Source organism: Myotis daubentonii, chromosome 9 (genome assembly GCF_963259705.1).
Source record: "Myotis daubentonii chromosome 9, mMyoDau2.1, whole genome shotgun sequence".
Classification (NCBI taxonomy): domain Eukaryota; kingdom Metazoa; phylum Chordata; class Mammalia; order Chiroptera; family Vespertilionidae; genus Myotis; species Myotis daubentonii.
In genome coordinates, this window is record NC_081848.1 from 76,170,593 (window position 1) to 76,188,969 (window position 18,377).

The following is an 18,377-nucleotide window of genomic DNA, read 5'->3' on the forward strand; positions in this document are numbered from 1 at the left end:
CCCAACTGTGAAGATTTAACTCAATTTTCATGTCATTATCATTCAAAGAGGTAGCAACAGCCCTTTAAAATACATACATACATACATACATACATACATACATACATCCATCTCCAATCTGTAAGTGGCATTAATCCTGGGAAGTGCTAACTGATCAAATTATGTTCCTCTGCAAGGATTAGGTTTCCTGAACAATGGGATTGGGGGGAAGCTGCCCCCATGAGCTCTTGCCCTTCTTCTGGAAGCAGTGGTGGTTCTCAGGAGGAAGGAGGAAAGCTTTCCCAGGAAATTGTACTAAGCACTTTAAGTGGACGATCTCATATGAAGTATGTACTGTTACCCCCTATTTTGCAGTTCAAAAAACAAAAAATCTGAGAAATGGAGAGTTGAAGTAAAGGATCTGCCCAAGATCTCAGAGCTGGCAGTGCTGGTCGGGCCTGTCCCAGTGCATTCTAGTCCAGAGCTCGAGCTTGTAATAGCTTCCAACACAGCCTCCCCAACAGAAGCTAGTGCCAGGCCTCTGACCCTGGTCCCTGTCCAGAAGAGGAAAGGAGAAATGAAGAACATTCACAGCTGACACTTCGAGTGATTCAGATAGTAAATATCTTTCTCAACAGCTTTATTGAGATAAAATTCACATATCACACAACTCACTCATTTAGAGTATATAATTCAGTGTGTGTGTGTGTGTGTGTGTGTGTGTGTGTGTGTTTTATGTATTTACAGAGCTGTACAATCATCATCACAATCAATTTTAGAACAGGTTCATCAACCCTCCCAAAACTCCTTCTCCATTAGCAGTCATCCTCCACCCCCATTCCTCCATCTCCCTCAGCCCCAGACAACAATGCGTCTAGTTTCTATCTATAAATTTGGTTATTCTGGACATTCCATATAAATGAAATTATGCGATTTGGTCTTTTGTGAATAGCTTCTTTCACTTAGCATGTTTTTTTTTTTTTTGAGGGCTATCCTTGCTGTAGCATGTACCAGTAATTAATTTCTTTTTATTGCCAAATAGTATTCTGTTGTATAGCTATACCACATTTTATTTATTCTTTCATCAGTTGGGTTGTTTTCACGTTATAGTATGAATAAGGGTGCAGTTTTTCTGTGGAGATATATATATATATATATATATATATATATATATATATATATATATATATATATATATATACATACCCAAGAATAAAATTGCTGAGTCATATGACATCTCTGTTTAACCTTTTGAGGAACTGCCAAACTGCTTTGCAAAGTGACTGCACCATTTCACATTCCCACCAGAAGTTTATGAAGGTTCCAGTTTTTCCACATCCTTGCCAAATGAACAAAACTTCTCTTTATTTGGGAAAACTACAGAGCTATGACCTAAAAGCTGTCAACCAGCTCCAACTCTTCTGTAACTGCCTGGGTAATCTTGGGCAAGAACCCTCACTCTGTTGGCACCTCAGTTCCTTGTCTATAAAGTGGGGAGATTGGAGAAGATGGCCTAGACTTACCACTGAGCCCCACATCTATTCACTCAGTCACATGCTGAGGTCACACCATGTGAGACCCCCTGACCAGTGGGGGTATAGGTGCTGTGAAACAGAGAGCTTGGGGCTGACTGCATGGCTGTATTTTACTTTGCATTAACTCCGTTATTACTGTGCCTCAGACTGTGACACTATCATGCCTGCCACAAACAAACAAACACAAAGACCCTCACAGAATCTAATTATTAGAAAGAAAACAAAGAAATACCTTATTAGGTGAAATTTCCACTTGGCAATAATGGTAGAGTGGCCTTAAGAATTTTAGTTTTCTAAATTGGGGCTCAAAAATGGAAGTGGATTCAAATAATAAAAATGTATGTACTTAACAAGGAATGACATTAGGTGACAAAAGTAGGATACAAACTATATGTGTGTGTACACATAATAGTTATATATGTGTATATATAACAAGTTCTATCTGAAAGGCAAAGCACATTTATCTATCTGACAAAGTACCGTAATAGTAACCAGTTTTTTCAGAGGTGTGTCTGAAAGTGTGATATATTCACCATGTGCATCAGAATAATCCAGGCTGCATTTTTAAAAAGCAGATCTCGGCCCTGGCTGGTGTAACTCAGTTGGTTGAGGGTTGTCCCATGTACCAAAAGGTCGCTGGTTCAATTCCCAGTCAGGGCATACATCCAGGTCACCGGTTCAATTCCCAGTCAGGGCATACATCCAGGTCACCGGTTCAATTCCCAGTCAGGGCATACATTCAGGTCGCAAGTTCAATCCCCGATCTGGTTATGTATGGGAGGCAACTGATCGATGTTTGATATTTCTCTGTCATCAATCTTTCTCTCCCCCGCCCCCCAGTTCCTCTCACTCTCAAAAACCAATAAAAATATACTCAGAACTACCAAACTAGGTGCTCTGTGTGAGGCACAAGAATCTGCATTTTTTTTTAAAAAGTTTACAAATTTTTTAAAAGTTTGCAGATAGCAGAAGAATGGCTGATATTTTCTTCTTTAAACTTGTCTGTATTTTCCACATTTTTTAATAGAGAACATGTATTACTTTCATAACTGGGAGATGGAGGAAGGGGGAAGTTGTTTTGTTTTGATAAAGTCAAGGAAATGGTGAAGAAGAACAAATAGCTTCTTTCTCCTCTTTGCTGCTGACCATGTGTCTGTAGAGGATGAAAGGGGCCACATTTGCTTCTGTGTGGATCCATGCCTCAGAGCCTAGATAGAGCCTGAGAAAGCACAGGTATTTTTCTCATTTGGTGTTCTCCAGCAATAAAGGGCAGTTACTGGAGCACTTGCCTGAGTTTTGCATGTAGCCAGGGCTAAATACTCTGGGGCTGCCATGGCTCCTTTGCAATTGCCTCACATTGCCTGGTGGAAACGCTATTTTTCAGCCCTGGGACTGTAGGATTATGTGTGGATGCAGGATCCAGTAAAGGGAGGCAAAAGAAGGATGTGAGGGGAAAATAGTCAATGAAGGAGTCCTTGCCAAGGGATGACAGGCTATATGTATATATAGTTACTCATCCATGTGCTCAACCATAGTGTAGTGGGGAACAACCTGGAGTCAGAGAAATCTGAAGTTAAGTCCTATCTCATCACTTACTGGCAAGCTAGTTAACCCCTGTAAGCCTTGGATTGCTCTTCCATAAAAGAGGGGAAATGATATTTCTTTCCGTAGAATTATTATAAGATAATGCCTATCAATTACTTTGTGCCAGGTACCATGCTAAAAGGGCTTGAAGACACAGATACAAAATAAACACAATTCACATCTTCCAAAATTACTATTTACTTATATTTTATGAAAAGCACAGAAATAGGTCGATAGTTATAATAACTCTCCAACCAAAGGAACACTTCTGAATGAATCAACCTGATAATCAACTGAGGCACTTGAATTCTCTGCTTCAGTTGGTTGAATAAACACTGCCTCGGTAAATGCTTCTGTCTTGGGGCAGGGCAGGGCAGGGACAGGCCTGGCTTGTCTCGGGTGAATAACAGGACACTAATAATAAGAATTCAAATTAGATTTTGCATATTTTCATTACTATTTGTACATACAAAATCTATCATTTTAATAAAGTCTGATTAGCACAGGAGAGTGAAGAACGGAGCTGTGTTCCACTTCAATGATATCAGCTATTAAAAAGGATTGTAAAGTTTACTTCCAATTATAAAATGCTACGTATATGCTAAATAAAAATAAGAAAATGAGTCTCAGATCTCTAAACTAATTCTATGTTGCTAGACAACTCTTTGGTTTCACACTTCAGTGTGAACACCTTTAGAAATTGGAGAAAATAAGAAGGAAAAAAACCTGATATATTTTAGGCAGCCTTGGTATAACCACATTCCATGTTTAATACCACTCCAGTGAGACAAAATAATGTGAACCACTTGGTTCAGGTTTTCTTCCAAATATATTTTTATTGATAGCAGAGAGGAAGGGAGAGGAAGAGAGAGATAGAAACATCAATAATGAGAGAGAATCATTGATCAGCTGCCTCCTGCATGCCCCATTCAGGGGATTGAGCCTCCAACCCAGGCATGTGCCCTGACCAGGAATCAAATCGTGACCTTCTGGCTCATAGATCAATGTTCAACCACTGAGCCACACCAGCCAGGCTGAAGACACTTTTTAAAAGGATAGCTTCTAATAAGATTAGTATGAATTTGAGATACATAACTGTGTTTTTAACTGTTTGTTTCAAGCATGCTAGCTCTAGGAAACAACGAACAGCATATCTTAGATGGAAAGAAAAACAACCAGTATATAATAGAGAAAGTGGCTGTTATTGACTACATAATAGGTTAGTTTGAATGAGTTTAACATGTTATGCTTCTGGTTCAGTGCTTTCTGAGAGACTGGGCCGAGAGAAGGAAGGGAATCAATGTGTTTTCCAAGCTTCGGTTTCCTTAAAAATCCAGACACACACACACACACACACACACACACACACACACACACACACACACACACACCCTGATTAATTATATCTTTTAATTTCCCTAAAATCTATCATAATTATAAGAAATCTACAGACAAAATCCTGTTTTGTGCAATAAATGTTTCTGAACGTTTGGCTGAAAGGGCGTTTGCAAACTGGACCCTGTCAAACACGTTAGGATGCCTTATTTTTGAAAAGACCACTTCCAGTTAAACTAACACTGATTGTCATTAAAAACAATCTCCTTCCACTGCATACAAAGTCCTAGATTTCTGGAGGAATGCTCCCTTTGAAACAAGGCTTGCCATAGCCACATGCATGCACACAACTTCCTCTGTCCTATGCCTTATTTACCAGCCATCACTGGCCCTGATTCCTGTCCTCAGGTTTACCCCGAGTGTCAGGGACTTGATGTCTCCTGCTGTTCCCCTGGTTTGTAAGTCAGCCCACTCCAGGACCATGGCTTGGGCCTTGATCATCCTCTTAAATCCTGCCCAGAACTCCTTTCCTCTTTTTGGCTTTGCTGTTTCTCTGCTGGACATGACTGTTTAAAGGGATGCTGTCCTCGCATGCATCCTGAGCTGACTCTTCAGTCCACCTACCCTCCCCATCCCCTACTCCTTTGCCACCTCGGCTCAATTTATTTGTTTTTTAAGCCTGGATTTTATGTATTTCATTTTTTTTAAAGTTGAAATCACTGAACTTATTTATGAAGGGTCTTCAGCTGTTTGTGAAAAAAAAAATGAAACAAATCAAAATAAGAGAGTAGGAACATAGCCAAGGTTCCAGCTGTCTCCAGTCACTCAGGCCTACTGAATCAGACACTCTGGGTTTGAGTTTAACCCTCTGTATTTAGTAAGTCCTCCGGGGGGTGAGTTCATGCACACTAAAGTTGAAGAACTACTACTCCAAAAGCAAAGAGGGGGTATCTCATTAAGTCTATATTATTGACAAAGAAGAATGTCTAAGATATTCTGTATAATAAAACTATAGGTAAAGTGTAATTTTAAAAAAGGTTAGAAGTGTTTTTCCACATGGAAATGTCTAGTAGGTTATGCAATAAACTGTTGAAGTGGTTAACTCAGGGGAAATTCATTTTCCTTTTTCTTTATGGATATCTGTGTTTTTAATCTGTAAGTATATACTATTTTTAAATTTTAAAAGACGGTTAATCTAGGCATCTTCACTCCTCTCTGGCAACATTTGCAGATAAAAGTTAACTCAGTCCCAGGAGACTTCAGTGTCTGGACTAATCAAGCTCTGTGCTGCTTAGGGAATTCCAGAGGAAGTGGGGTAGAGATAGTGCTCAGTGCTCCATGACTCAATCAGTGCTTCTAGGGAAAGCTGCTGTACCAGGAAATGACAGGTCAGAAAGCCTGAGAGATGCTGCCTTTCTTAAACAGGCCAACTTCTAAAAAGGGATGGTGGGGCTCCGAGGGAAAACAGAACAGACTCAAAACCTAAGGGTTTGCTTGGAAGACACCAATTTATTGCTGGGAAATTGTCTTTGTTGCAGAAATTCTGTTTTAAGTGCCTCACTTTTCACCACCCCCCACGTTGTGATCTGGCAGTCATTCCATCATTATATCACACTGCAGACTAACGTAGTCCTTCTTCAAGCTGGCTCCAGGTAGATACAGCGTATGCATATGGCAGACTAAAAAGAGGCTTAAAAATAAAACTGGTTGGTGGAAAATAATCCATGGCCAGATAAAGAAGATAAAAGAGAGGCGAGTGTGTATAAACGTATCCAAGATCAAGGGAGATCCTAACAAATACCCTTCAGCTTATGGTGCATCATGGGAAAATCCTGAGGCTTCCATGGTTGCTCTCATGGGACCACTCAATTCTTTCACCTCTGGCAAGTTTCCCACCAGAAGTATTATGCATATTCATAGAGGATCGCAAAGCACTTTACCTGTATTCATCATCACGTACAGAAGCCACTCAGTGTAATTGTACATATCCTCTCCATCTTCACTGCCTAAAAGCATGTGGATGTGGCAGAAACAAAACATACAGTAGAGCTGTTGTCCCAGAAACCAGAGAAACTTGCTTAAAAAAAGCAGCGTTCAGTAGTCTTTAATAATTAATTTATTCATCTTCACTAAAGGAAAACTACTTACACCAGGGATCTTTTTTACAATGACCTAAGAAAATTAATAAATGTTATCCCTGGAACCCTAACCACACCAGAAGACAAAAAAAATTACTAATGTCCCAATACTTTCAATGCTGTATAAAGAGAAAATGATCAGGTGATTGATGATTGCGGCCAACTTTTGAAGAGACTGTCATTTTCTGTGGCTCTGCTTCATAAAGTATTTCAGAGTAGGAAACAGAGGCACACATGAACATATGGTAGCAAGGAGATGAAGGCTTGGTCTGCAGCATGATATAAAAGATAGAGCACAGGCCTGGAGTCAGAGTTCGAATCCAGCTCTAAATTATACTAGATTTGGGGCAAATGACCCCACCTGTCTGAACCTCCGTGTCCTTCTCAATAATATGGGAATAATAAACTACTTTATAGAGTTGCTAAAGTAATCACAAGTATGCAAGAGGGGAGGTGGAATAAGGAGTTAGTGTTTAAGGGGCATAGTTTCAGTCTGAGATAATAGAGTTCTGGAGATGGATGGTAGTGATAGTCACACAACAGTGTGAAAGCACTTAATGCCACTGAACTGTATACTTAAAAACAGTTAAAAAGGTAAATTTCATTAAGTAGATTTTACCATTACTATTTTTAAAAATATGTAAGGCTCCTAGCACAGTGCCTGGCTCTCACTCAGTATGTGTTCAAGAAATGCTAGTCTTATTCCACTTATAAATAACTTTAAATCAAAGAAGAAAAGGAGATGTGAAAAGTCAAACAATCATGCTCCTTTCCCAATTTAACTGTGAGCGGCTCTGACTCTCAGGCTGAGCCAGCTGGCACCCCTATCAGGTAATGTGCTACAGTAAGTATCTGGGCAGGAGAAGAGGGGCTGTGTTAGTCATAATCCCTCCAGCATGTTCAGTTCCCAGTTCACCCCCACCCTGGTATGGCATCTCCCAGAATATCAATCCTACAGTCCCAGCATCTTGCAAAGAAAGCTGGGAAGTTTAAACCATTTCCCAGACCAGACTCCAGGTCATGAGGACAAAAGCATTCGCAATGACAGCTGGCTCCTGTAAATTGGGGAGAGACAAAATGCTAATGCTGAACACCAACTGGATGGGTCTGGAGCCTGTTCCAGTCCCCAGCATGAAACTGATCAGTATCTCAGATGCCTTTGGCTGAATTTAATGGACACAGAGGACAATAGTCTCAAAGGCCTGGTAAAGGAAAATTAAAAATGCACTTGTCTGCAGTTCAGGAAAAACAATTAATGATTATGTGTTGTACTAGTAAGCCAGAAAGTACAGAAAGGGAAAATAGATGACTTATCTCTAGGCATATTAGCACACTGCTTTTGATGGGCAGGCTTAATTAAATCTTGATGCAGTGTTCTTTTTTCTCTCTCTCTCAAATATATTTTTATTGATTTCAGAAAGAAAGGGAGAGGGTGAGAGAGATAGAAACATCAATAATGAGAGAGAATCATTGACCAGCTGCCTCCTGCACACTCCACACTGGGGATTGAACTTATAACATGGACATGTGCCCGACTGGGTTCATAAGTCGATGCTCAACTCCTGAGCCATGCTGGCTGGGCTTGATTCAGTGTTCTGATAGATGACTGTTAACAACCCTCGAACTTAGCTCAAGGAGAATGAAACACAGGTTTCCCTATTCCTATGAAACTTTTGTAAGCTGAAATGGTGTAAAGCAAAGACACATTTACCATTCATTTATATGGTAAATATTTTTAGGGTTTCCAGACCCCAAAATATCACGTACCAAATCATGCTAAATATGCTTAATTACCAGTTTTATGCTAAATGAAACACCCTTAGGAGCTCTCTGAGGCTTTTCTGATATCTTAGGACACATCTTGCTAACGGATGCACAAAATAGATGGAGATCAAACACAGATGCTCACAGACACAGTCAAAGCTGTAGAGGTTGATACTGAGATGCTGAGTGTAACTTCAGGAAGGACCTTGGCAGGGCCACTTGCTCCTCAGGGTTGTGCTGCCTCTCACAGCTCCTTGCAAAACAAAGGCTGAAGGCTATTTTCACTTTTCTTCATTAAAGTGATAAAAGTGAAAATTCTCTCCAGATTTCTTTCAGTTAGTGCAAATAGGTACTAATGCAGGTCTTTCATAAAAAGCAAAGTAGCGTAAAGTGAACTTCCAAAAAGTGGGAGATACCCATACTTGGGGTACCAATATTCAATAAATTCCAAACAATACTTACTTTAGGGTCTGAGCTCTTGAACTTTAACCTTTCCACCAATTCTATCATTGCCGCCTTTAATCCGCCTGAGTCTTTGCTCTAGAAAAAAAGAAAAGTTGGGTCATTAAACAGCATTTTGTTGCTCTCTCGAACACAATCAACATTTCATGGGACAATGAAATGGAAAGCAATTTTTTTCCTCAGCCAAGAAAATGAAACAACTAGGGGGAGCCGCGTTGCCCCTCTTCCTCTTCTCTAAGGATAAAGAGGGCCGGAACATAAATTGCCCTGTGGCCTGGAATGAAAATTAAATGCAATGTGTACAGGCTGACTCACTGCTTCATCTCAGTGCTCAATTGTGCCAGTGTTCACTTAGGGCTGGGGCTCTGCAAAAGAGATTTCCTTCTGAGATGTCTATTTAATGACCTAGTGATTTTTATTTTGAACTTCTACACACTAAATACAGAAGTATGTAATATTAAACATTCTTAGAAAAACAAACTCAAAGAAAATGCCCTGAGATATCATTGGAAATGGTATTACAGTGTGCTGGTTGAGTATGGGTTTTTTAGTCAGACAAATGGTTTCAAATTTGGGGTCTGCCATTAACTAGTTGACTAACCTCTGCCAAATTACTTATTTTCTCAAAACCTTCTTCTCCTTCCATAAAATGGGAATAATGAAGCCTCCTGTTTGGAGGCTTAATTGAAATAGTGTTTGTAAAGGTATTAGCACAGTATGTGGCGCACAGTAAGTACTCAATGAATGTCACCTACTACTATTACTGTTATTCCAATAACAATGTAATGTAAGCCGCAATGCAAGCCATGCATGTAATTTTAAGTTTTCTAGTAGCCACAAAAATAAAGTGAAATTAAGTTTAATATATTTAATTTAACTCAGTATATCCAAAATATTATCATTGCAACATGCAATTTCAACATGAGGTATTCAAATTTTTTTTCATACTAGGTCTTTGAAATCTAGGATGTATTTCATACTTACAGCCCAATTCAACTTGGACTAGCCATATTTTGAGTGCTCTAAAGCCATATCTGGCTAGTGACTACTGTATTAGTACAGATTTAGAGCATACTAGTAGAGATTCTAGAGCCAAAAATTCAAGTCCCAATTCCAGCACTAGTGTGTGACCTTAGGCAAGCAAGTAACTTAGCCTCTCTCTTATCTGTAACATTAAGTTAAACACAATATCTATTTCATAAAGGTTCTAGTAAGATTAAATTAGATAATATATATATCAAGGTGCTTAGAACAGGGCCTGACACATGAGAAATGCAATAGATGTATGAGACTTTTATTATTATTGTCTGTCTCCCTCACAACGTTTTAAATTCCTTAAGAGTAAGCACCACATTTTTTACCTCTGTATGTGTGCCTAGCATCAATAAGGTATTTAAAAATATCTGCTGAATAAGAGAACAAACATACAAGCTTAAGACATGAATGTCCCAATAATAATACATGTATGCAGCACGATCTAAAACCACATGAATTAGTTTTATTTTCTAATCTCAGCTCCTCTAAGGTATAGGGTAGAATCATCACCCTCATTTTACTAGTGACTAAAAGGAAACATGAAGAAGTAAAATGGTTACCATTTTTATGGAGCAAGGGGAACAATAAAGAAGTACAATATAAACAAACACTATAAATATCTGTTTCTTAAAATTGTCCTCTGAATCAGTGATATTTGCCAAATATGCAGAACCAACCCCAATTCCTCCAAAACAGGAAATAAGCGCCTCGTAAGAACCCATCATATAGATTAAAATAGACTACAGGCTAAATTTTTTTCCCCATTTAACCTCCTTTCTCTCCCAAACCTATATAGAAACAATCTGATGTAACATGACTAAGACAGATACCCGCTTTAGATGTGCGCTCCAAACACACCTTCGTTGACATTCCCATTTTAGCTGTGGTTCTAAAATTTAATAATATGTATGTTTAAAATGACGATTTACAACACTCCAAATTTCTTTACCAATTTAAATCTTTAACTCCTGTGGTATCACAGTAGACAACTGAGAAAGGAATCTGGAGGTCACATACCAGGGAGTGGGTGAGACACAAAGAACCTAAAAATGGGTTAAGTTGCCAGACACAATCTTGCTTTTATGAGATGATCAGACAATAAAGCCTGTCTGGTGATACCATTCCTCTAACCTGTTTCTCACTGGCTGAACAAGCAGGTCACTCGTCCCTGGAAAGCTCTCTTCTCTCAAATCCCAGCTGCCAGAGCCCATTTTAAGCTCCTCAGCAAGAGCCCTGATATATTATGACTTTCCCCCTGGCTCTAGAGCACAGACAGGAATGTGTGAAACTGTGCCTTAAAAGATTCAGAAAGCAAACGGAAGGATGAAGGAATCCCTAAGAAGCAGACAGCCTGTTTGCAGGCAGATGTGCCTTGTGTGGAGAGATAAGGGAACCCTTAGCCTTCTTTCATAAAAAGACAGTGTGTCAGCAGAATCCTTTCTCCTTTTAACAAAGCATCAGCAGCACTGTCTGCCCAGGGGACAGAGAGGGGAGGCACAGAGACTCTCCCTTCAGGAGATACACCATTCCATCTCCCCACCCCACTCTCTGAGGATTAGTCTCAAAGCTCAATTGGGGTCTATATTGAGCCAGCTATATAAGGTCTCTAACTGGGTGGTGAAAAAACCTTCCCCTGTGGCATTTTTTAACCCATAACATAAGCAGTTGGTCAGAAGAAAGAGGCTCCTCTGGGCAGACCTCTTCCTGAAAACTGCAGGGCTGGACTAGAGTACAAATGGAGGACCCTGGCCCCCCAATCCACCATCCTTCTCTTTCCACACCCCAGTCCTTTCCTGAAGCCATTTTCTTACAAAGCCTAAACACATTCAAACTAGTACACTTAAGTTCTGGGAATATCCCTCTCAAGTAGTTGCCCTTGACCACCCTGATCTTGGAAAGCACATATCAGGGGCGGGGTCTAATGGCTTGATCCATCTTCGGGAGGATGAATTTACAAAGAGGCTCTGCAGGTCCTGGAAGTAGGCTCAATGTAATTCATCAAGTAATGCCTAGATCCTTGGTATCTGGAGAGTGGTCTAGAAGGCGATGAATATGGCCAAAGAAGGGTCTTCTAAAGCATGGGGCATAGGGCAGGGGCAGAGGGTTGTCTAGGTCTAAGGTGTTTTCTGAGTATGAGTGCCCCAGGGTGGTAGCATGTTTTAGTTAATTGTTTGTTTGCAAAGGAAAGTCATTAGACAAAAGGGAATGGGAACAGCAGACTGTATCCTCATACTTCCCTTCCCTGGTGGAATAGAACAGCTGCCTCTGAAACCTGTGTTCAAGCTGAGAAGACCAGAATAGTAACAAAAGGCAAGATAATTCTAACCTTGTAGACGTTTGGTTCCATAAATGGGCAGATTCTACTATGTCAATTCTTGGGGCAGGCACTGTGAGAGGCAAAGAAGTCAAGTTCTCCTGATACTGCTCTTCTTCACCTCCATCCCACACAATACATTCCAAGAACATGGAATTCAATGTGAGTATATCTTGTTTATGCACCTCCTTCCTCCCCTACAAGAGTGTGGAATAAAAAGAGACAAGTGCTATCTTGTGACACCCACCCTACCCCTCGAGTTTGATCAATCTGTAGAGATGTGGGCTGCTTCACAAAGGCCAGCTCCTAGGGATGAGTCATAACACCAAGAAAATACAAAAATACCTTATTCTTTACTCTCCAAAGCACTTTCATATGATTTTCTATTGGTATTTCACACTAAACCTAAAAAGTAGTATATTCTCACTTAATATTTGAGAGAATGGCTGGTGGCAATAATAAATGCCTGCAGGAACCCCCAAATTGCACACACTCCTTCATTGCATTTCACGGTAACACTACTTCCTAGTGTATTCTCACTTCATAATGGGGAAAATAGTTCTATGGAAGTCAAACGATGTTCCCAAAATTATAGAGCTAGGAAACAACAAAACCAGGATCAGAAAGGTCCAAATGAGAAAGATTAAAAATACAACTGAAGAACTTGGCATCAAGAGTACACAAGAAAATACATAAGGGATTCCTATAAATAAGAAAAAGACAAATGAGCCCAAAAGAAATCCCAACAAAGGGTATGAACATTATAGAAATGTCAAATGGCTAATAAACATGTAAAAATATGTTTTTAAAAGCTCAAATTACTTAACATGTCTCATCAAGTGATGTGGGGCTCTGGGTTAATGGGACTTTCATATGTTGCTGATAGAAAATGATACAACTACTCTGAAGTCAAATGCCTAGCAAATCCATTTCTCTCTTTCACCTCTTGAGAAACACTAGCACATGTGTCTAGAAGGCATGCACAGAAGTATTTATTGCAGCACTGTTTATAATACTGAAAACATTCTAAGTATCCATCAATAGTGGGTGACTTGCCCTAGCCGGACTGGCTCAGTGGATAGAGTGTAGGCCTGCAGACTGAAGGGTCCTGGGTTTGATTCCTATCAAGGGCACGTACCTCCCTTGACAGGAAGTTGAAGGCTTCCCGACCCAGGCCCTGGTTGGGGCTCCTGCAGGAGGCAACTAATCCATGTGTTTTTCTCACATTGATATTTCTCTGTTTTTCCCTCTCTCTGAAAATCAATGAAAAAATATCATTGGGTGAAGATAAAAGTTAAAAATAGTGGGAGGCTAAATAAATTACATAATTAACCAATTATAAAATGTGATATAACAAATCAAAATAAAGTAATCTGTATGTACCTGGATACAAGACAAGACATAATGTTGAATTAATTTGCAAAATGCTATATTCATTTTCTTACAAAACCACAAAACTCTTATTTTCTATGGGTGATGTATATATGTACATTAAAAAAAAAACTAGAAAAGCAATGATTTGAGGGACCAGTATCAGGAATAGTAGTAGGAAGAGTCTTAGACTTACCTAAATGTAAGTCTACTAAGGGAAGGGAGGAGAAAAGGAAGGACAGACCTACAGCTTCTTGGAGTGCTTCTCTCCATGGGTTTGCCCAAGTATAAATACTGGGACTCCATTCCCTCTGCACTGAAAACATATGAACCAGCAGGTAAGAGAGAGAGGTCTTTACCTGGTGTTCATGTATGGATTTCAGGCAGTTTGAAATCCCCAAAACTGTATGCAACATGTGAAATATACATGCACTTTTCTAGGGAAAGGATTTAGCTTTCCTCAGAGTCCCCCAAAAGTTTAACCTTCCCATAGTGAAAAGAATATTGCACAAAGAGAAAGGAGATCCAGGTTCTATTCCTGGTTCCTCCACTAACTGCTGTGTGAGTTTGAATGAGTCATTTTATATCTCTGGGTTTCTGTTTCTCTATCTGTAAATGAGGGGAAAGGGACAAATCAGAACCTATGTATACTAGTATGCAGCCTGCGGCCTAAAGAACTTTTTTGGTCTTTAGAGTGTTGTCCCACACAGTATAATGGAAATTTTTAAATTAGTTGCTAATTTAAAAATCAGGAGATATTACATAACAATAAAACTTTCTAGCTTCTTTTGAAAATCTGAAGGTATGATTGTACTGGGCTCCCATTCCCACATAGCAGCAATTAGCTGAAGCTGAATAGCAACTATCACTTCAGCCCAGGCCAGCTCTCTCCAATTTGTCATGGTTACCCTGGCTTGCTTCTCTCATTTACATTACTTTTCTCCTCCCTGTAGACATCTGAAGTTGCTATCCCTGGAAGCAGCTCTCTCTGGAGGGTTTTTTGTTTGTTTTTACCTTTAAGGGTCCTTGTTTGAACACCAAGAAAGTTGAGATGTCTTTCTTCATAGAGGTTCAGAATATCTCAACACTTGTCTATCCATTCACCCCAAAATACAGAAATAAAATAGCTCATTCTAATGTAAACATCCTTTGAAAATGGGCAAGGGGCAGAAACAAAGTTGCAATATGATAAAACATAGCATAAGAACAAGAATTATTTCTTGACAACCAGTCTCTGTACTATTATGGGAGTCAGTTGAGTGCCAATAACCATCTGGGCACCAAAAGAAAAGTCTTGTGTCAGTAGAAATGTAACTGTAAGTCACTTAAGTATCCTCAAATGGCTCCTAAGTATTGAATCAATATTACAAAGATTCAGAGGATGCTGAGTTCAGAAAGAATACTGGCTGCCTATTTTGTTTTTTTCTATCCTTGTGTTGGTACCATATCTTAAAAAAATAAAACAACCTATTACTAGTCAAAATACTCTATAAAATTTTCAGGAATAAAATTTCAGATAGAAGGGAAAGACTAGTTTTAGAATATTCAAAAAGTGTGTACATATTAAATGCCTTCATACATCAGGAGAGTGTGTATACCATTTGGAGAGGTTAAATTTAAGTTGAAATAACTAAGTAAGAATAGAGGCAAGATGGGATGGTGGAAAGAATGCCGGGGTCCAACCCCAGCAGGTCCAGGGGTTCCCCAAAGGTGTGGACGGAGTTGGCGAAGAAGGAATTACACAGAGGCAGTGTTCAGGTGATCATCATAGCCGGGTTCTCTTGTCAGGGTCTCTAGCCAAGTTCTGTTCAGGATCTCCACTGAAGTTCTGGTTCGGATCTCCAGCCAGGTTCTGTGTCCATGTTCTCTTGCTAGGTTCTCCAGGTTCTCCAGCCAGGTTCTGTAGCCATGTTCCCTCGCTAGGTTCTCCAGCCAGGTTCTGTCCAGGTTCTCCAACCAGGTTCAGTCACCAGGTTCTAGTCAGGTTCTCTTGCCAATTTCTGTAGTCAGGTTCAGTCCAGGATCTTTTGCCATGTTCTCTCCAGCGAAGTTCTTCTGTCTGTAGGTTCTGTGTAGGTTCTGTCTTCTGAGTTCTGACTTCTAAGTTGTGTGTGTTGCTATCTTGTTACATCTGTATTTATACCAGTTGATTCAATCCTATCAATCTCTATTACAAAGGTTAGGGCGTTTCTTATCTCCATTCCAGAGAGTAAAGATTATGTAGCTTAAGCATGATTGTTCGTAGTTAAAGTGATTAATTACCCGCCTGGCACTTAGTTGAGGGGTTTTATTCCCCCCCTAACTTCAGGGGAAAATCCCTACCTGGGGAAACAACCTTTCTCAGAGAGGAGACCTTGGTTAAAACAAATAGTGCCAAGAAGGTGAGCAAACATTTTAAGAACAGTATGCCATATATGCCAGGTCCTTTGAAACAGCAAGGATGGACCGGCTCCCGGCAAAAGAACATGTACTTTGGGATCAGACCTAGATCCATATCCTGGTCCTTCCACTTATTAGCTAAGTGACCATCTGCAAATCTCAACCTCTTTGAGTATCAATTTCCTTATTTGTAAATAAGAATCATAATAACACAGCTGACTGGGAATTTTATTGAGATCAACTGAAAAAATAAATGAAAAGCACCTGACCTAAAAACCACTCAATAACTGTTATTATTACTACTAGAGGCCCAGTGCACAAAATCATGCACAGGTGGGGTCCCTTGGCCTGGCCGGCAATTGGGGCCAATCAGGGCCTTCTTGTCCAGTCCGGATCAGGGCAGATCTGGGCAGCCAGCGGGGGGGCGTGGGAGGGGGGAGGGACTGAGGAAGGTTGGCCAGCTATGGGAGGTTGGCCAGCTATGGGAGGTTGGCTGTGGGAGTGCGCTGACCAACAGAGGGCAGCTCCTGCGTTGAGCGTCTCCCCCTGGTGGTCAGTGTGTGTCATAGTGACTGGTCGACCCATCGTTTGTCAACTAGACATAACGGTCACTTCGGCTTTTATATATATATAGATTCTCATCTCTGGAATCTCAGAATTCAACAGCAGACAAGAGTTTCCTGACTCTTAGTTTTATAACCTCAGTTGAAGGTTAGCATTTTCATTCTTCACACACATTAAATCAGAGTTTACCACTCAACACAGGTTACTTCCTGCCAGGGTTCACACAGACGCAAAATACAGAGTAAAGAACAGTAGGGATGCCATTCCTCCCCATGATTGCCTACTGAAAGAAAATGGAGGCTATTTTCTAACCAGAAAGTAAAGGGAATATTGCCCCTGCCTCCCCTCTGCTTCTATAAAAATTTCCAACAGTTCAGAATGTAAAACAGAATTTAAAGAGGACAACCAGCAAGACCTAAAATTGTGAACCTAAAATTAGGCTTACCAGCTGTGTTTTGGTTAGCTAGTGCATAAGGCACCAGCAGGACACCGAAATATACAGGAGCCTCTTCTCTGAAGACAAGTTTTTCACCAGCCTATCTGCCCACCAGAGTAGAGAAGGCAGAAGGAGCAGAAGGAGAGGGGGTGAATAGCTTTCACCCAAAGAAACTCAGTATCCAAAACTGCTGCTGCTGCCAGACTAACTGGTCTGGCATTGAACTCAGAATAGAACCTCAGATGGCTCTGTAACAGTAGTAAGAATAAGAGCCACCAACTGCCGAGGGCTTATTATATCCCAGGCACTGTGCTCTTCACATGTATGATCTTGTCTGTTCCTCACTATACAACCCAGTGAAGAGAAACAATTTTGATACCCATGTTACATATGAGGAAACCAAGACTCCAAGAGGCTAAGTGAACTATCCAACACGACACAACTAATAAGTAACAAAATAGGACTCAAACCCATAGACTGCAAAGTAGCCAACTAAAACAAGACTGCTGGGTCATTTGTATTCATTCTCCCACTCCTTAGTAACAGACCACAGCTTTTAGCTAGATACACTGTGGCCTGGAGAAAGATTATTTCCCAGCTCCTCTTGCAACTCGCTAAGTCCATGGTACTGAATTCTGGCCAATGAAACATCAGCAGCAATGGTGTAACTTCTGGGGGTTCTCTTAAAATAGAGGGGAGTGCCCTTCTTCACTTTCCTATGCCTGCTATCTTGAACTTGAATGTGCTGGCTGGTCCCGCAGCAGTCATCCTGGTCCATTACATCATAAGGATGGCAGAGGGGAGCTGGAAAAAGCCTAGAGTCTTCATAACCTCGTTGTTCCTCCATACCAGCTTTAGACTGTCTCCATCCAGGCTTCTTTTACACAAGAGAGAAATAAACATCTATCTTGTTTGAGTTGCTGTTATTTTGGATTTTTCCAAAATTTTTCATTATTTTAGATGCAACTGAACTTAATGTAAACATTTATATACTAAATCATATGTAATACTGTCTCTTTGATGCCCTGGAACTAGATGAGATTATACTTCATAGCATAAATGTACCAAATATTTCATATATATGTATATCCAACAGGCCCTGTGCTAGGTGCTGAGAACACAGAGATGGATAACATATAGCCCTAACCTAGCAGAGTTTATAACCACACAGGAAAGAGCATGGAAATGACATTATTAGTATACTGCATTTAGTGCTACAATAAATGTGTAATAGCTGTTGTTATGGGAACGCAGAACAAGTTTACCTAATAGTCTGTATCTACTAGTAAAATCCTATCTTTGAAGGAGTACCTCCAACACCATCACCTCCAAGAACTCTTTGCTGATTCCATGCCTCCAGCAGAAATTAATTTCTCTGAGTCCACATAACATACTGTTTGTATCTTTCCTATAAGACTATGTATAAGCTTTCTGATGTCAGGAACCACTTCTTATTATTCTCAATAGTTCATACATCTCAC

General features: G+C 40.2%; 1 protein-coding gene across 3 annotated transcripts in view; it reads right to left on the bottom strand.

Annotated features, from left to right (window-relative positions):
- TRIM44 (tripartite motif containing 44) overlaps positions 1–18,377 on the bottom strand; it is an 88,709-nt gene that overhangs the window by 63,341 nt on the left and 6,991 nt on the right. For 2 of the 3 annotated variants that reach the window (XM_059709652.1, XM_059709653.1), the window contains exon 2: positions 8,798–8,875. In XM_059709652.1, coding sequence (XP_059565635.1) covers positions 8,798–8,875 — 78 coding nt within the window. Of the gene's footprint in view, positions 1–3,304; positions 3,513–8,797; positions 8,876–18,377 lie in introns of those variants that run through there. The other variant, XM_059709654.1, reaches the window with a different exon arrangement.